The sequence below is a fragment of the Rhinoderma darwinii genome, chromosome 12 (assembly GCF_050947455.1).
Source record: "Rhinoderma darwinii isolate aRhiDar2 chromosome 12, aRhiDar2.hap1, whole genome shotgun sequence".
NCBI lineage: Eukaryota > Metazoa > Chordata > Amphibia > Anura > Rhinodermatidae > Rhinoderma > Rhinoderma darwinii.
In genome coordinates this window covers 11,303,282-11,323,557 of record NC_134698.1, presented here as the reverse complement: position 1 = coordinate 11,323,557, position 20,276 = coordinate 11,303,282, and the positions used below count along the sequence as shown (strand labels likewise).

Genomic DNA, 20,276 nt, shown 5'->3' with positions numbered 1-20,276 from the left:
ATCTACTAGTATCAAAGTGGTCCCTAAAGTAGAAGCAGTAAAGTTTTGGTTGCCATAAAGTGGCAGGGTAAGGCGTTTTATTTCTTCATTTTCCCATTTTCAGTTTTAATGACTTTGGTTGTAATTAATAATTCATGCTTTTCAAAATATAATTAATTTTTAATATTTTATTTAAATATTTGAATTCATTCTTAGATTTTCCGTCAGTTGTAATATTTTCTATTTATTTTAAATTTATATTTAATATTTGTAGTTTTTTCTATTATTATTTTTTGTTGTTTAATATTTTAAGTTATTGTTTTTATTATTGGTTGTTATATTTAATATTTTTTTGTTATTTTGTTCATTATTTTAGCTGCATTTAATTATTTTCTTGTTTGTTTCTTTTTTATGTTTCTTGTTTTTAGTTTATGTATTGTTTTTATTATATATATATATATTTGTTTATTTTTTTTAAATGATTTTAAAATCTGCCCTCATGGTCAGAACACATTACCTACTGTGCCCACATTTATAAACTTTTAGCAATGAAGAATCCGTTACAATTATGAGACATGTTCTTCATGAGTTTTGAAAATATGAAGCCTTATCAAAACCCCAACTTTATAGGATAGGCTTAGTTTCAGGACCCCTTTAAACCAAAAATCTATCCTAAATTGCATAATTCCTATTAAAGTGAAATTCCTTTAATCTGATAACCGATAATCCAGAAAATCAGAGGAATTAGCATTAATTTCCAGCACTAAGCTACAGTATAATGAGAGGCCATAAGCAGAAGATTGAGCAAAATCAAACAATTACAAACTTTTCAATGGCCATCCGATATCCCAGCATATGTGATAATCCAGCACCTATCAATTCCCATTGATGCCGGATTAAAGGGATTTTACTGTACTTTGTTAAAGGACCCTGCACCTCTCCTGAAATATCAATTTTAGTAAATACTTGTATTCTCCATAAAAAAAACTAATCTGGAACATCTTTTCTTAGAACTCTGCGCTGTGCCGTACCTCTGTTATTCCTCCTAGAAACGTTTCAATGAATTGACAACTGGGTGTTACTATTTCCTTTGTCAAAGGGGCGTGTCCCTACTCAGTCTCACTGTCAGCACTGATTGGACATTGTCAGCCTGTGTAGGGACACACCCCCAACTGGTAACACCCAGATGTCAATTTACTCATACCTTTCTAGGAGGAATAACAGAGGAATTCTGTAGAGGAAAGATTTTACAAAATTGTTATTTCATGGGGAATACAAGTAATCTGCCCCAATATGCTGCTGTGTGTGGATTTTGGACCAGGTTCTCCTAAACATAAGGGGCTAGGCTGAAGATACGCCAAATTTTTCAATAACATGAACGCTGTTTGATAGATTTAGCGCATCTATGCGCATGTTGGACTCCATTCCCTTCTTCTCACCACCTATTGGGTGCTATAGTTTAGACCAGTATTCTGCAACAGAAAACTGGCGCACACAAGTGATAAAGCCTGCGCATTTCATGACTCGACCAATCCACGGCCATATTCTAACTATGTAATGCGACCGAACGAAAAAATGTCTCAATCCAGCGCTGGGTTTAAAAGAAAATATTTTCCACTTTATTGAGAATTAGTTTAAAAATTGTAGCGTTCCATTGTGATTCAACCGAGTGCCACCTCGAGGATCCGTGCGCAACCGAGGATCAAACGCCAAGACTGGTGCGCTGGAGAAATCGTTTTTTTCTTTATGTAATTCGACTTGGCGAGCATGTCGCAAATCAAGGATTATTCTGTCGCACGCATTAATAAATTTGGCCAACAATATATACACCAAGAAAATAGGCGCACGCAACGCCAAAACTATTTAACTGATGTCAATGGGAGGTCAGAGGCTTCTTTTTACCGCGAGCGTGTTTTACATCTCGCGGTAAAAAAATGTGTCCGCCTCCCATTGAAATCAATAAGAAGCATTTTCGGCCGTTTTTTTTGCGCGGTTTCCACGTCAAAAACGTGTAAAAAAAAAACTCTGTGTGAACAGGGCCTAAATCTCCTCCTCTTGTGTTTTATGACTTTTTGGGAAATATACTATGTAAAGAAAATAAATAAATATACAAACATTTGGCAAATAAATGAAAAATAAAAATAAAAAAATATTTATAAGCAAACAGTACACAAAACTTGCCCAAATAATCCAAGACTATACATGGGGGATAAAATGGGGGAGCCATTTTAACACTTTATAGGTAATTGAGCAAAATTAAAAAATGTAAGAAATATAAACTATTATTTTTTATGATTGCTCCTAATTAAAATAAACATTTGGAGAAATAACTCAAAAACATGCAAAAATAATTTTGGTAGCTGCCACAAATAAAAAAGTTGGGGCTGTTACCAATTGTGCAAAATCAAAGTGTGGACTAAAAGACTTAGGTCCTTAAGGGGTTAAACTCGCTCATCCCCCCCAAGCAGATGAGACGCTCTCCCAGCAGTGGGATTTAGCTAGTTTGAACTGTGGGAAGAGGGGGGACTACAGAGCACAAATAGATAAGATGGTGTCTTATGAAGGTAAAAACATCACTATTGAGGGCAATCTGGGCCGTTTTGGGGCAGCAGTTGGAGGGATTCATCATTAGTAAACCATTTAGTAGGAGTAATGAGTCTACCAGGCGCATAGATGACAGATTGAAGCAGCCTTCGCTTGGTGATGGGTCACTACAGGGTCACAGTAATCATGACTTGAGATAATGAAATTTTTTGCATTTAAATCAGTTGCCCTTTAAAAAAAAAAAAAAAAAGTGGCGGCCATCAGGATCCAAGCTGATCACGTGGGTACATTACACCAGCAGTCCCTTGACTATTGTGGTTTGGTTATTCTGCCACACGGAGACATTAAGAAGTCATTGTTATAAATAGGAATTATTGATTCTTCTGATCAATGACTGAACAAAAGGGAACATGACATAGATGGCTTAAAAAAAACAAAAAAAAAAAGCAAACACATGTGCAGACTATGTCCTTATCATATATCACCCACATACCCTGTAGAGCGGTACATGCAATGTATTCATTCACATCAGTTTATACCTTAAGAAGCTAATCTCTGTATCAGGATAGCGTCAGGAAGCTTAGTAACCTGATAGTATTGTTTTCTTTTTCCATTTTAGGGGGGCAATAAACACTTGGGTCCCCCAAAAATATCCTTAACCTTGGCCCGGAAATGTTAACAATCGCCAGCTGTAGCTCTGTTTGTGCCCTGTGCAGTATCTTCGATTACTATACAGTGCCCAAATAATAAAATCATACAGTGCCCAAATAATGTTGCCATAAGGTGCCCAAATAACATCACCCATTCAATAAACTAGGCAATGTAGCTACCTCTCCATAGGTGTGGCACGAAGCTTGGGATTAGGGATTCTAGCTCTGGATCCCCAGACTTTGAGGAACAGTGGCACCCATTTAAAGGGAATGTGTCCCTTGAAAAATTTTTTTTTTTTTTAGTTAAACAGTTAGTGTATGAATGATTAAACATTGTTCAAATTTTTTTAATTTTTTCACGAGTCAGGAAATATTATAAATTAGATTCTAATTTATAACATTTGCCAGTGCTGGTCACTAGAGGGAGCAATTCCCAAAAATTGCAGCATTGCATGTGGTAAAGCAACCACATTGCTTTATGCTGCAAAATTAGAGAAGACACACTCGCTCTAGTGAGCTCACAGAATCCCCCCTCCCTTATCCTGGCTAGTGCCAGGAGAAAAGAGGGGATTGAACGGTCAAACCTCCTACACTGTGTGTCGCCATTTTTTGAGCGAATACACAGTGTAGTAGGTTTACATACAGTGGTAATCACACAGTAAAACACGTACATACACAGACCTAACTTACCTGCTCCTGCTGCCGCCGCTCCCTCTGCTCCCTCCGCTCCGGTCTGCTCCCTCCGCTCCTCGTGCTTGCTTCAGAACACAAGTCCGGAAGCCGCGACCGGAAGTCGTCATCTCACAGTCCGGCCGCGGCTTCCGGTCGACATGAACATGGCGCCGGATTTCGCTCTAGCGAAGACCTGACTTTTGGTCTGTGTGGGAGCGGCGCATGCGCCGCTCTCACACAGACCGCGTACGCTATAGTGGATGGAACGGCTCCCGTTCGCATTCTCTATGGGGCTGTATGTGCCGTATTCCATCACTGTATGTGTCGTTAATCGACACATACAAAGATGGCAAGAAAAATGGCAGCCCCCATAGAGAAGAAAAAGTTAAAAAATATAAAAAAGTAAAACACAAACACACAAATAAATAAAAGATTTTATAATAAAACACTAAATGCAAATTGATATCAAAAATGTTTTTTTCGTGACACTTCCTTTAAGTAGGTGACAGGTGATGTGCCCTATGCGACTGAACAGATTATACAGCCCTGATGTTAACCACTGTACCCACATATGAGAGATACACAAAAGAGAAGCCCCAGGTGTAATGTGACCGGAACGAATGTTTGTCTGTAGATCTTACAGTGATGACTTTGTCATTTGCCACAGATAATCATGATATCACAATGTGTTATCTGTGCTCTTACATAGGACTGCAAGTAAACCTACTGCATTATGTTAAAGGGGTATTCCCAGAATCAAAAGTTATCACCTATCCACAGGATATGTAAAGTGGAGCTAAACGTTCGGCAAACTTCTGACATGTCATAGTGACATGTCAGAAGTTTGGATTGGTGGGGGTCCGAGCACTGAGACCCCCACCAATCGCTGAAGCCCTCGGAGTACGGGCTCATAGACTTTCTATTGAGTCCGTACACCGATATATTTATTTCACACAAGCGCTTTAGCTGCTTCGTTCGAGCGATTGGTGGGGTCTCAGTGCTCGGACCCCCACCAATCCAAACTTCTGACATGTCACTATGACATGTCAGAAGTTTGTCGAACGTGTAGCTACACTTTAATGGATATCAGCAGCACTAGATCAAAAAATATATAACTTTAAATAGTTGGGTACACGCCTTAGGGACAATGGTCCAATGGCCCCTCAATGAACAAAAAATTGGAAATCAGACTGCACTCCAAAAATAAAACACTGAGCAGAAACGTCGCATGTGGGGATAAAGCGATCACTTTTATTTTTGGAGTGCTGTCTGATTTCCCATGTTTTATCCACAGGATAGGTGATAATTGTCTGATTGCTGGGGACCCCACCTATCACGGGAACAGGTCTCCAGAACCCCCGCTCCTTCTCAGTGCATCCCTGCAGAAAGGAGGAGGAGCATGAATGGTGCACCGGTTGAGCATGTGCCCGTCGCTCCATTCAATGACTATGAGAATGACGGAAACAGCCGAGCGCTCTACTCGTCATTTCCATAGACTTTGAATGGAGCGGCAGTGTGCATACTCGACCCCCTCTCCATTCAATGTCATCCTCACTGCAGTCGAGCATTAAGGAGGAACAGGGTATTTGGGACCCGAATCCCCGCAAACTCTGTTGGTCCCAACAGTGAGGCCCCATGCGATCAGAAAATGATTGATGTTGGTACAAGCCCTTTAAGGGATATGTACACTTTTCTAATCAATTTTATTGTATTGCTCCAATGCATCTAAAAGAAAAAGAAACTTTGAAGCAACTTTGTTAATAGCCTTGATTAAAAATATCCTACCGTTTTGTGTCTACAGCTCCTATGCAGGTTTATGTGTCACTGGCTCCAATTCTACTTGCTGAACTACATTTAGTAGAAGAGAGGGCAGATATAAGATAGTAAAACACATTGCGGGATCAGACTACAAACAAGGTTTTTTTTGTAGTTTGTAACCTTGGCAACACATAGGTCTGCAAAGGAGCTGAATACACAAAAAGGTAGGCTTTTGAAAAAATTCAAGACTATTTGCAAAGTTGATGTATTATGCTGTAAGAATCATTACAAAGTGTACATATCCTTTAATTATGGCGACTTTACATCTTATAGTGAACTACCCAACATTTTCCATGTATTTCCGAGAATCACAACGAGCTCCATGAAGGAGGTTACCATGAAGATTTACATAATTGATGCCGGGTGCTCAGATTTTGGCACCCTGGATAAACATTGGCACTTGCCTACAAAACATCTAGAGTGTCCATATCTCAGGAGAACAGATCCATCAACAAGTTTTAGTATCCGAAACAACAATGTTGGAAAAAAAATGGAACTTCACTTTAAAAGTGATGTCACATGAGGAGAACCCCTGTACATGGGATGTCTTCTATCGACCATAGCAAAGACCCACTATAAAGAGTGGCTCCTGCTCTGTAGAACGTGACACGGTCATGAACGTGCAATACTACATTTCTCCTGCAGGGTGCACCAGCTAATATTGGTGGGAGTTTGAGCAGCCAGACCTGTGGCGATCATCTGATCACTGGGCCAGCTACTTCCACAAAGGGGGTTGGCTAGTTGAGACAACCACTTTAGTAGGCCTGTCTTTTCGAAATTAGGGAGTTCCCTTTAGTTAATCAAACTGGGATGGGCACGACTTATGGTGGGCACGCCGTATTGAATTATTAGACTTATTCAACAGTCTGACCGAAATACTGCTTCTCTTTGCTCCACCCTTTATATAATTTCTTTTTTTTTCCTCCAGGGCTCTAATGGCAAGGTGGTTGAAGGATTACCTACATTTTGGGAGTAAGAGGTCTCCACCACAGCCTCCCAAGCCAGACTATACAGAAAGTGAAATCCTACGTGCCTACAGAGCTCAGAAGAACCTAGATTTTGAGGATCCCTATGAAGACAAGGGCAATGATAAGGGATGCCAGCCCAGACTGGAGGAGCTTCAGCTTACCATAGTGTCTCCTAGACACCGTCTTATCAAGGTGGAACCATCAGAATGTAAAAAGAAACTACGTGTAGGATCAGAAGAAAATGTGGGAGGAAAGGTCAGTATCAAATTGGATCCAACATATTATTGATATCGTAATAATCATTAATAATCAAACTATTATTAGCAATAATCATTATATCTAAGGTACTAAAATGACCAGTTCTGACTGATGGTTTTGCCGCCATCCTGTAAACAGACTAGAGCTCCCATTGGTAGCTATGGAAGTGTAACCCTCCTACTCTCGAGTAGTAAAAATGGTGGTTCCCCACCCTTTTATTAGTATAAATTCTTTCCCCTACTCTCCCCTCCTCTTCCAAAGTAATCAGAGTAGGTCCAACTTCCCTAATAGTCACAGCAGCTCTCTCTACTTTCCTAGTAGTCACACCAGGTCCCAATTCACCAGTAGTCACAGCAGTCCCCGACACGCTAGTCACAGCAGTGCCCCCACTAACCCAGAAGTCAAAGCAGACCTTACCACCTCTTCTCCAATGGTCATAGCAGGCCCCTCTGCCACTAGTGATGATAAGTCCCCCCCAGCCCACACTTTCCCAGTAGTCACAGCATGGCTTCCCCCATGTACTCACCCATGCTTCTGTGTTGTGCCCTCTGCTGACAGGAAGCTTTATATGAGGACTGTATTTTCAGCTTCTGTATGTACCTTCCTGCATCTACTTTTGCTAACAGAGATTGCAGGAGGTGCACACAGCGCTGTCACTATATGAGCCTGTGACATCCGCTTACATGGTGCATCTAATTGATCCGTAACTGGTTATAATCCAGAATATTTTTTGTAAGTGGGTGGAGCTGACAACTGTAGTGTAAGATACTATACGTACTTTGTCAAACTTTTCTTCTGTTATTCCTGTAACAGGTCCCCGGAGTTACTGATTATTCGAATCCATTCGATATGAAGAACAATCAATTTGACCATGAAGACATGGAAGACACCAGTTATATGGAACCATATGAGAGTCAAAGACCAGTAGCAGGTAAATTCATTAGGATGTATAAAATAATGATACAAGCGCATGTGGATGACCTCATTACAGAGTAGGTGATAAATGTTAGATCAGTGGTAAGACCTCCCACGATCACTAGTATAGGTGACCCTAGTCTCCCGTTCCTCCTCACCAGCATGACTGTGGTGCGGAGTAGTTGTATGGAGCAGTGGTCAAGCATATGAACAGCTCCACGGGAGATATAGAAAAAGCTTTTACACTACAAAAGGGGTTTTCCTAATCAGTACAATCCCCTTTATGGAGGAATGGATTTAGTTGGCCGTTATTTGTCTGGACATCTTATCTGGTCATGGCCTTCAGGCTTGTCCTACTAGTGGAAGACACTACAGGTGTGGATTAATCCAAGTTGGATAATAGGAACATAAAACCATGGAAGATACGGAGTGAAGTTAGAACGGACTAATGGTTGATACCAAACAAGCAGCATAAAGCAGAAGCTTAGTCAAGACAAGCCAGTAGTTGATGCTTAATCACAAGATCCAGACTCAAAAACATCCAAAAATTTGTAATAAAGTAAATGTTCTTTAATACAACATAATTGAATACAAAAAAAAGTAAAAAAGAGACCAGAGATGAAGTATAATGTGTATTGGTTGTTCTCACTTGGAACAGGTGTAGAATAATTACTACTACAATATTTGTATAGACTATTTATTGATGGTTGTCGGGACATTCTCATTGGACTCCATCTCTTGTCTCTTTTTTACCTTTCTAAGTTGTGATGTATTTATTTTTATTTATTTATTTATTTTTTAAATCTTGGATGTTTTTTACTTATTAATTGTTTCGGTTTTTGGTATGTTGAGTCAATACCTATGTACAATATCAGGGATTTGCCATGTCAAATGAGGGTGATTAATTGTTCCAAGCCCAAGTAGAATATGGGTGCCTAAAGACGGCATATTACTAGGCCAAATGTATGTGGGCGGTCCTCTAAATTATTGAATTCAGCTTCACCCATTGCGAACAGGCGAATAAAATTAAGCACACAGCCATGCAAACTCTATAGACAAACATTGGTAGTAGTATGGTTGATACTGAAGAGACCAGTGACTTCATTACTCATGTCAGTTTGTAAAATGTCTGATCTGCTAGACCTGCCCCGGTCACCTGTAAGTGTTATTATTATCTGCTAGATCTTCCCCGCTCACCTGTAAGTGTTATTATTGTCTACTAGATCTCCCCGGTCACCTGTAAGTGATATTATTATCTGCTAGATCTGCCCCAGTCCCCTGTAAGAGCTATTATTATCTGCTAGATCTGCTCCGGTCACGTGTAAGTGTTGTTATTATTATCTGCTAGATCTGTCCCGGTCACCTGTAAGTGTTATTATTGTGAAGTGGAAGCGTCTAGGAGTAACAACAGCTCAGCCATGAAGCAGTAGACCACGCAAACTGACATCAGCACAAGAACTGTGTGTCCGGAGCTTCATGAGAAGGGTTTCATGGTTGCTGCACACAAACCTAACAATGCTCAATGCCAAGCGTTGGCTGGCGTGGTGTAAAGCATGTCGTCACTGGACTTTGGAGCAGTGTCTTCCCTGAAGTGGGGAATCACGTTTCACTATCTGGCAGTCTGATGGAGGAATCTGGGTTTGGTGGATGCCAGGAGAATGCTACCCACCGGAATGTATATTGCCAAATGTAACATTTGGTGGAGGAGGGATAATGTTCTGGGGCTGTTTTTCAGGGTTAGGCCCCTTATGATCGTCAGGTGTCCACATACTTTTGGCCAGATAGTGCGTTTGTTGATGCTGTAGATCAGTGAAATACCAAGTAGGATTGTAGAGTGAAACAAATCAGGAACCTAGATGCTAAAACTAGACGCAGGACCAAATCAGAGCCAGAGAGGAAATCTGATAACGCTTGATAATACATCAAATCAGGACACTGGATATTCCTAACACAGTCACCAGGGACAACGCTGAAGCTTAGCCAATGAAAGTCTATGCCCGACAAGACTCAAATAACCCATCAATAGTGTTATCATCAGGTTACACTAGTTTGTATGGAAAATTCCATGCAGCTGTCTGTGACAGATAGGGCTTTATTTTTGTACCATTTTTATAGAGCAATTTTAGGGTCAAAATGTGCAAAACGTCATTCATTTCTAGTAGTATAATATTATTTTAAAATAAAGTCTTACAATGGGTTCTCCTTTCCAATACATTTACTATGATATATGACACCAGTAGTTGAGTTGGGGCTAGAGTTTCCGTTTTCTTTTTACTTTATTTGTCATTTTTGAATGTTACTTTTTTTCTATTCTACTCTCTGTTTTTTTTCTTCTTTTTTTACTCTAAAGACCTTTAGGAAATTGTATTCTTTTGTATACTGTTCCCCTGTAACTGTGCCAAGTTTCAGTGAAAATCAGCCCACAGGGCTGTGTTTGGTCTAAGAGGACGTAGCAGCTCCCTCCTCCAAATGTAGGCTCGACGATCACGTCATCAGTCACATGACCACCTGGACCCATGGAGCTCATTGAGCTCTGAGTAGGTGAAAACAGAAGCGGGAATAAATCTTTATTGAGTACCATTAGGAAGGTCCTAAGTGTAGGTGAAGGAACTGACGATGAAGGTGGAGCTCCCATTACTTTATTTTTCCTCATCTATAGATCAGCATGATGGGGTAGAGAAGGTGACGGAGAAGGTATTACAGCTCTATGATTCTCCATATAACGATAAATACAGGACAATTCCCCATGAACGGTGCCAGCCGTCTGAAGATGAAAGACCAGCTGATGAGTATGACCAGCCTTGGGAGTGGAAAAAAGATGACATCAGTAGGGCATTTGCAGGTAAGGGAGTAGAAGGTGACAAAAATTTGGTATAAGGTCTGAGTACGCTTCTCCTAGCTCCCTGAACTTCAGGAGGTCATCCCTTGGGTGCCATAAGATGCTCTTATCTACATGAAATAGACTTTCGATCTGACATACATATATACCATACTGTATGATTCGTAGGCAGACTTTTCAGCCAGTGGCGTGCATAGCGGAAAGAGGGCCCCATAGCAATCATCAAAGTGGGCACTCACACCATTTCCATGACCCTTGGGTCAATTCCGTGACCTCTTGTTTTCTAACAATGCAGTTCCTCTGGAAACTGGAGCTTTGCACAGTTTCTCACCAGCCAGTAACAAAGAGGACATGACTAACCAGTGCTGGGCCCCTTCTTTCGAAGGGCCCCTTGTTTTCAGCTTAGTTGAGTTTTCAACAGGTTGCATCTAACCAGCCCTTGAAGAAATACTTGAATGTCTTCTCTTTTATCATTTTCAGTACAGTTTGAGAGCTCAGCCTGGCCTTGTGGTTCTCCCCACACGAGAGCGCGGCTTCTACAGTCCACCCCCAGGAGTCCAGTAAATCTCAGACCGTCTAGCCCTGAGATGGCCGCTCATTTGAGAGAACATGGGTCTCCACCTAAAGAGCTTGTGGATTACTCAAGAGTGCGAAAGGCTAATTTTGTAGAGTTACAAAGACAAACGTGAGTCTTCTCCAAACAGATTGTGAGATAGTAGAAGAATGGGCGACATATTTAAAGCCAAAGTCTAACCCAAGTCTGTTCCATATACAGGTGGTTCCACGGAGCTCTGAGCTGCACCGATGCAGAGAGACGCCTGCACAAAAGTGAACCTGGGAGCTTCTTAGTGCGTACAGAAGCAGAGAGCATGTTCTTCCTATCAGTTAGGTAAGTCATACTGGATCAGTGATGGGCTCTGTCCTATTGAATGCTTTTATCATGGAGGAGAAATACTCGGAAATTAGAGCAACTCCTCATCTCTTGCAAGAAAGAAATAGTAGCGACCCTTGGGACAATCGCAGTCATACACAGCAGCATCCCTGCTCTAATGGCGGAGATCAGAGAAACCTCTGCCATTAATCCATTGAATGCCGCGATCAATGCCGATTGCGGCATTCAAAGGGAAAGAATGAGATAGGGACCCACCTTTGATCGCATCATAGGAAATCCCTGTGGCGCAATTGAGGCCCATACCTTATATGGGCAGACAGCCCAGGGTCCATTGAAGGACCCCAGGGCTGTCTGACCATATTTCCTGTTGGCAGGCAAAGGCAAGGGGTTGAGTCCAGCGATAAAGAAGATAAAATGGAAACTAGTTCCAAGTTTACTGAAATTTCAATTAAAAATGTCCAATAGGTTGGAGTCCTGGTGTGCAGACAGGAGTATGTAACGGTCCAGTCTTGGGGCCTACGCGTTTCAGACGTTAAGCACGTCCTTAATCATGGCTGTTTAATGTTTTAGAAGCTGGGGCCCTGGTTTTATATGCATGAGTTCCGGTTTGTACAGCTGGTTAAAATAAAAATTAATTGCGTGTCAACTTGCAATGAGTCACTGGAACGCAAGCCAGTGTGTTTAGAAGTTCAACATGGGTAACTGCTAGGAAATGAAACATTTTCTTAGAATACTCGTGTGGAGGGATGGAGAAGAAAGCCTGGGGAGTAGGAGCATCTGTGTTTTTAGCTGATAGCTTTATTTTTACGATCGAGAGGTATTGGGACATCGGTCCTGTGTGTTGCGTGGTGTTAACTATTTTGTTTACATTCTAGGTTTCGTGTGTACTGCTGGCTTGCCGGATGGGCCAATGGAAAGCAGGGGCACCTGACGGGCCTCCATAGTAAAAATCCAACTCAATCCCACTTCTTATACACACTCTTCTCAAGAGCAAAAAATCTAAATATGTATTGTGGCAGACATCACGCTACACCTACTTACCTTGAATCAGATTAGACCGGAGCATCAGCTGACTCCAGGAGGCCCGTCAGGTGCCCCTGCTTTCCATTGGCCCATCCGGCAAGCCAGCAGTGCACACGAAACCTAGAATGTAAACAAAATAGTTAACACCACGCAACACACAGGACCGATGTCCCAATACCTCTCGATCGTAAAAATAAAGCTATCAGCTAAAAACACAGATGCTCCTACTCCCCAGGCTTTCTTCTCCATCCCTCCACACGAGTATTCTAAGAAAATGTTTCATTTCCTAGCAGTTACCCATGTTGAACTTCTAAACACACTGGCTTGCGTTCCAGTGACTCATTGCAAGTTGACACGCAATTAATTTTTATTTTAACCAGCTGTACAAACCGGAACTCATGCATATAAAACCAGGGCCCCAGCTTCTAAAACATTAAACAGCCATGATTAAGGACGTGCTTAACGTCTGAAACGCGTAGGCCCCAAGACTGGACCGTTACATACTCCTGTCTGCACACCAGGACTCCAACCTATTGGACCTTTTTAATTGAAATTTCAGTAAACTTGGAACTAGTTTCCATTTTATCTTCTTTATCGCTGGACTCAACCCCTTGCCTTTGCCTGCCTATACCTATCGTGCGCCGACACGAGAGCCCGTGCGATGACCACGACACACACATCAAGTGTCAGGTGAGCTGGAGGATCTCTTCCACATATCTTCTGTCATATTTCCTGTTGTTAAGGCATATTTAGGTATATCCTATATGTCCTAACAACTGCCTGTGTACTATCAGTATATAGATATGTGCCAGTACATTATATTAAAAAAAAATTAAGATCCAAATTCCAAAATCTCCCTATGGTATTAAAAAAAGAAAAGAAGGTAAAATAAATGAAAAAAGAGCAATGTTAAATAAAAAAAAAGCAAAAAAAATAAATAAATCCACACAAATGCAATTTTTTTTACAATAAATAAACTTTATGAAATATAAGTCCCACAACATAAAATAATATACACATATTTGGTATCGTCACAACCATAACAACCTACCCAATACATTTAAAGTGTAATTTATGATGATCGGTGTATGCTGTTAAAAAAATAATAATAGTAACGACAGCAGTAGAATTTTTTTTCCCAAAAAAAAATTGATATAAATTAAACGCTAATGTATATGTTCCATAAAAGGGCACCTACATAAAGTACAACTTGTCCGGCAAAAAAACAAAGGCTCAAACAGCGGCGAGGAAAAAAGTTATGACTGCCGGGATGCAAAAAGGAAAAATCTAAAAATTGTTCTAGTCCTCAAGGCCAAAGATGGCCTAGTCGGTAGGAGGGGGTCCTCTGCTTGGGATCCTACATGGTTACCCATTCGTTTGACTTTGAATGGGTGGTTTGTAATAATTTCACATGAATTATCACTAGTTTCCCCTGCAGTTAAATCAGGAACCAAACCTGAGGCCACCAACTGAACACCAATGGGGCTTTCTTTTTAGGATGGAGGACAACCTAAGGTCTTTACTCTTGTTCGGCACAACTAGAATTTACTTGATGGAGGGACTTCAACTTGATAAAAGTTTATTGCTTTCAACATACAATAATCTAAGAATCCTTTATATTTGACAGAGGACGCGGCAGCATCTTGCATGTGAAGGTGATAGGCCTGCCAGATGGCCGGTACATGCTCGGGGACAGTGGTCCATCTTTCCCGTGCATCATTGATCTGGTCCAGCATTATATCCAGTCTCCACTGCTCTTCCCGGGTGAAGGACAAGTGTGTCTCCAGCATCCAGCGCCTGCGGTGATACCTTAATGTGGAGAAACCAAATAGTGACTCTTTAATTTTCACTTTACCATAGACTAATGGTAAAGCAAAGGCCTTAAAACCGACTTGGAAGAAGAAAAAGTATTTTCAACCCTTGAATTGCTAAGAACTTTTTTTTTTTACTTTTTTGAGACTTAAAACACTAATCACAAATGCAACAAAATATTCTAAAAACTCCTTTAAAACAGGTATTATGGGTGAAGGACTTGTGAAGAAGATAAGTTGTCCTCCGCCTGGGACCAGTGATCCTTGGTTGATCATTAAAGGGTTCTATAAAAGGGTCTATTTCTTTTTTTTAATCCAGAAACAGCGCCACCCTCTCGTCTGTGGACCATGTCTGGTATTGCAGCTCACTGAGCTGCAATTCCAGATACAACCCAAATACAAGGGTGGCGCTGTTCATGAGTTAAAAAAGCAAAGACAGACCCTTTATTTCAATGTCATAAACCCCTTTAAGAATTTAAGCGAATAAATTCAGAGACTGAGTATCCCACACAGAATCGACTGCTCTTACCCTGAGGACCTTTTCTTACCTCTTCATCCCATCACCTGCCGTGTTCTTTATTTGCACATTCAAAAGGGTGATGATTGAATAGGGTTTAATGCATTGTTGGTTTTACCACCTGCTTTGGATGGGATCAACATTCCCCGAAAGGTAAAGGATTTGTCTCCACCATTGTCTACAGTGCAATGAATGAAGATCAGTGACCCTCAGAGTCCCAGCTCTTCTGTCCTCCTGTAATGTCCACTTTTGGGATTTATTGGTTGCCAAAAATTAAACATTTTATATTTACAATCCCGGTTTTCTTTTATCTCACCATGTGGTTGTCCATTAGGGGAGGAGTCTCAGACTCGGCCTTTGGTCTCCCGATTGACATATATCTGGTACATTTCAGTACAATGACTCCTGATACACGCGGAGGGTTTTAACAATTCACTTGTATGACCTGTCAATCAGAAATGTTTTAAGATTCTCATGGGGGAGGAGTTTTCATGAAGAAATGATCGCGCAGATTATCATACCATAAAAGACGCTCATCAGAAATTCCCCCATACCAGCTAGTAGCTGGGGTCTTATTATTCTCAACCTACAAAGTTCAGGGACATTATCATCAGGACCCCCATCCCTCTCCGCACACTCTGAACAGCAGCTAGAGTGTGTCCTAGCAATCATAGGGTGGGACTGACTAAAAGCATCTGGTCTCTGAACTATAACTACCCTCTAATTGCAGTCATCCATGCTGCTACTGCACTACAACTCCTATTCCCATTCAGTTGTTCATATCTCTTCTGAAGTACAACTCCCATTTATCCGAGTTATTAGGAACACATGATAGCAACGTAAAGACTTCAGGCTACAAGAAGAGACCCCTTAGGCTACATTCACAAAAACGTAGCCCACCTCGGACGTGAAAAACTGCCTTTTTCCACGTCCAAGGTGTGCCCGTGCGGGACGCGTTGTCACGGATCCCCCACAGAGCTAGAGTCTATGGAGGGATGGATGACACGCAGTAAAATAGGACATGACCAATTTTTCAACGGACCGTTCACATGCTCCGTTGAAACAGCGTTAGTGTGAACGACACCATTGAAATACATGGCTCCGTGTGACGTCCGTTGTTTTAACGCCCGTCACACGGACGAGATTCATGTTCGTGTGAATGAGCCCTAAGTCACCCCATGACATTGGGGTTTGGTCACATCTCCCTAATATCCCAAATCACAGATTTGATGCAATTGTTTTTGCCATGTTGACATTGATTATGCTTAGCAATGAACTCTATTAGTAATATCGGACAAATTATGACCAGTTTTTTTTCCAAGTGAAGTCTAAACTTTCTGTTATCAATGTGAAAGGCTATTTATCTAGGCTCAGAACAATAGACCTGTCATTAAGTGTTTAACCCCCCTATATGCTGGTGATGAGCTGATAACATTCATTTCGCAGCAGGCTGCAAATCTAGCTGATTTTCCTGACTGCAGCCTAGGCTGACATCTAGTGGCCAGTATGAAAACTACAATGTTTAAGAAATCATTTTTTGTATGGATAGTTACAACACAATTACAAATCTGTTGACATTTTATGCACAAAAAAAAAGGATATTTGGTGACTGTGCCCCTTTAAATGTATTTTTTAAAATTGTATTAAGTCTCTAGATTTGTTTTAAAGTAAAATAATAGTATAGAAAATGCTCTATATTACTTTATGCTCAGACATAGGCCCTGCAATTGGTTCCGGAGAACCAATTAGTTTTATATGTAACTCGGTCCAAATTACTGTGTACATTAAGGGTATTTTCACACGCCTTATTTTCGGCCATTTTTCGGGCCGTAAACGGCCAAAAACGGCCAGAAAGTCGGAAGCAAAACGCCTCCAAACATCTGCCCATTGATTTCAATGGGAAAAACGGCGTTCTGTTCTGACGGGCCGTTTTTTTACGCGGCCATTTGGAAAAACGACCACGTCAAAAAATTGCCTGCGAAAAAGAAGTGCATGTCACTTCTTGAGCTGTTTTTGGAGCCGTTTTTCATTGACTCCATAGGAAAACAGCTCCAAAAACGGCCGTAAAAACGCAGTGAAAAACGCGAGTTGCTAAAAAAATGGCTAAAAAATCAGGAGCTGTTTTCCCTAGAAAACAGCTCCGTATTTTCAGACATTTTTTGCTAAGCGTGTGAACATACCCTGACTGCTTAATATATCTTTTGGCCATGTTCACACTAAGTTTTTTTACATGTCTTTTGCCGCAAAAACCGCTGCAAAAAACTGCCGAAATTGGCTCCCATTGTTTTCAATGGGAAGTAGAGGCGTTTATTTCCCGCGAGCTGAAAAAAACCTCTCGTTTTCCGCCTCAAAAACCCCATTGAAATCAATGGGAGACGAAAAAAATGCTGCGAACGGCCAACGCGTTTTTTGGCGCGTTTTTTACGTGTTTTATGTCAAAAAGCGCTCACGGTTATTCCCTTTGCCTGTTGAAGAAATAGGTAAAAAACGTGTCAAAAAAGGCAACAAAAAACGTGTCAAAAAAATGGATTGATGCAAAACCACTTCGAAAAAACCGGAGCTGATTTTTCCAGGCAGAATTTTCCGTGTGAACATAGCCTTATAGTTGCTTTCTGAAAAAGAGCTCCAAATCCCCTGCATATACAAATGTCTAAAATATAACATTCCTTCTGCCTGCAGTCATCACTAGGGGGAGATAACGATTTTATTGCATACTGTTTATTCAATAAACTTAAAACAGTCTATGGTAAGCTCCCAAGCACCCTCTAGTGGCAGCTTTAAGCAGCCAGAATTTTATTATTTAACTTTATCTCTGTGCAGGGGAATTGAAGCTCTGTATCAGTAAAATGAAGCTCCGACCACTATAAAGATATATTATTAAATTAATCAGCACAGAATTTTAGACATAGAAATGATGTGGTGTTAAAAAGTGAACATTCACTTTAAAGGATTTGACTGGGGTTAAATAATTTTTTTCTTTTAAACAGATATATTTTTAGAATTGAAAATTATGGCACTTACCAATTTAATTTTATTCAAAATATCCCCCTGCTGCCCGCCTCTTTTTGTTGCCATATGCTGTATGTACTGTTGAGGCCCTAGGTCAGCCCATGCATGGTCAGGATAGGGTTGCCACCATTACCACCCAAAAATACTGGAAAGGTCAACACATGTAAAGAAATGGGTGTGGTTTTAGGGGCAACAGTGATGATGTCACATACAGCTGCAGCCAATCACAGGCCTCGACTGGCTGCAGCTGTCGCTTTAATGATGTGACATCATCGCTGCAGGACCGGCGGGGACCACTAGAACATCAGCAGGGGAATTTAAAAGGTTAATTATCGTTTTTGTTAATTTTATAACATTGACTGCAGTTACTTAAAATTTTTCAGCAGTGATTATTATTACCGGTGAAAAGCTTTTACCGGCACCGGTTTCTTGAAGTTGATACTGGCCGAGCTGGCGGTTTCCCAACCGGATGGCAACCCTAGGTCAGGTCCGTAGTATCATGTTCGGTATTCTAAGTATAGAGAATCATCCCAATATATATCTGTGATGTCCTAGAAATTAGGATCACAGTAACTGAAGCACAAGGTCAAAGTTTATCTACAATTTCTTGTTTCTCAGCATGTTCTACTCCAAACTCAATAACAGGAAACTCAAGTGCTAAAGGGAACCTGTCAGCCGTTTTGAGGCCCCAAAACTGCTGACAGGGTGATAAAGGGGAGGGGGAGGGTATTTCAAATTTACCTTTAAATTAATTTTAATTCCCCTGGTGCCCCTATCGCAAGTGTCACTGAGGCGGGACTTGATGTGCAAGTACTCCTGCACTGCAGGCTATAAGCCCCGCCCTCTGCTCTGAGTGATGGCTCTTGCGGTCTCCTGATTGGCAGTGAGAGTCGTCACTCAGAGCAGAGAATGGCACTTGCGAACCAGGGGAATCAAACATCTGCCTCTCAGGTAAAAAAAATAAATGGTAAGTATAAATTACCCTTCCCCTCCCTTTTATCACCCTGTCAGCAGTTCTGAGGCCTCAAAACTGCTGACAGGTTCCCCCTAGGGATTAGGCTATGTTTTAACCCCTTATTCATACCCTTCAATATTTTGGAAGAAGTATAGATCATATGAATCTATCTATTCCGAACTTATAGAGCCAAACACTGCTCAAATAATAGCGAAAACACCCCCCAAATGACAGTGCCATAATGTGCCCAAATAAAACTTCCATACTCAACCCAGCACTTAATTTATGCAGATGGGTCTGTGGGTTTATAGAGCTGGATCCTAACTAGACAACCCCTGTCCCTTAGCACATAGGACATCATTAAGGGGGTCCGTAGTTGTTCCCCTCTTTATCAGACAATGTGGAGCGACCTAGCAAAGAACAGTTCCACCTGCCACATACCATGGCCATGTGTTAACAGCTAATCTTTAGGGATTTCAGTAGCCGATTCTGCAGCTTGCTTTAGAGTAGGGGGGTCATTCATTTGGGATAACCCCATTGTTTCAAGTAAGATACTTTGGCCCATAATTATAGAAGGTTACTGTGTATGTGTTTGTGGTGGGAGTATAAAATGTTGGGGGAGCGTCTGAAGATAAGGTGACCGGTATAGGGTGGAGTTTGGTGTAGAGGGATATCCATAAAAGAAAACCTATTTTTTTATGAATTAATAGAGGAAGCGCCACCTAATGGAACCTTATCCATGAGCTATAGCAAAGAGCATCTATCACTCTGGAGGACCCAGCTTGTCCATGCATTACATGACAATCTATGCATTTTAACGGAAACAGTGTAATGCTTAATTTGTCCTGTAGTGGTGCTGTAGAGGAATTGAACACTTACTGCTGTGTTCCTCCAAGGATTAAAGCGGATCACTTGTGGTTTCAGCAGTGGGACACCTTGTCATCATCTTCACGGGACCCTTTAGACAAAAAGGGGTTGTCCAAAATGGACAAACCCTTTAACACTTTGGCCCAGATTTACACTGAAGTCTACTGGAGTAAGATGAGACAAATTTCTCAAGAGGCGCTCGTCTTTTAATAAAGTTGTTGCATCTTGGGCTTTCCATGCGTCAGAAAGTGAAATCTATGGCAGCTACGAGTCGGAGTAGATTTACTCTATAATTTACGCCAATTTCCAACTTTGACTAAACCTTTGTGTCTGTCTTCTGGTAATATTTACAAGTCACATTCCAGATCTCCACCATCTACTATCACGCCACCAGGTTTATTATAGTGGATGTCCGGTCAGGCTGCTCCACCAGCGTATTCCAGGAAATGTTGATAAATGGAAAGTAGAAAAACATCCGGAGAGGGGGTGGGGGGTTTGGTGTATCAACGATATATAGAATAGCGCAGCTGAGTCATTGCACAGCCTCATAACCCACTAC

General features: G+C 41.2%; 1 protein-coding gene across 1 annotated transcript; it reads left to right on the top strand.

The window, feature by feature from the left end:
* LOC142664463 (SH2 domain-containing adapter protein D-like) lies at positions 1-14,606 on the top strand. The gene is made up of 7 exons (XM_075843536.1): positions 1-67; positions 6,592-6,886; positions 7,703-7,820; positions 10,464-10,646; positions 11,124-11,328; positions 11,419-11,532; positions 14,186-14,606. Exons 2-7 carry the CDS (start codon positions 6,599-6,601, stop codon positions 14,370-14,372), a joined length of 1,095 nt encoding a protein of 364 aa, XP_075699651.1. The 5' UTR covers positions 1-67; positions 6,592-6,598; the 3' UTR covers positions 14,373-14,606.
* The last annotated feature ends 5,670 nt before the right edge of the window (positions 14,607-20,276 follow it).

Bases quoted from the DNA above. Each gene is read 5' to 3' on its own strand.
- LOC142664463 (XM_075843536.1), top strand. From the start codon at position 6,599: ATGGCAAGGTGGTTGAAGGATTACCTACATTTTGGGAGTAAGAGGTCT. The intron at 6,887-7,702 runs GTCAGTATCAAA...TTCCTGTAACAG, and splicing joins AAGAAAATGTGGGAGGAAAG to GTCCCCGGAGTTACTGATTA. The intron at 7,821-10,463 runs GTAAATTCATTA...CCTCATCTATAG, and splicing joins GAGTCAAAGACCAGTAGCAG to ATCAGCATGATGGGGTAGAG.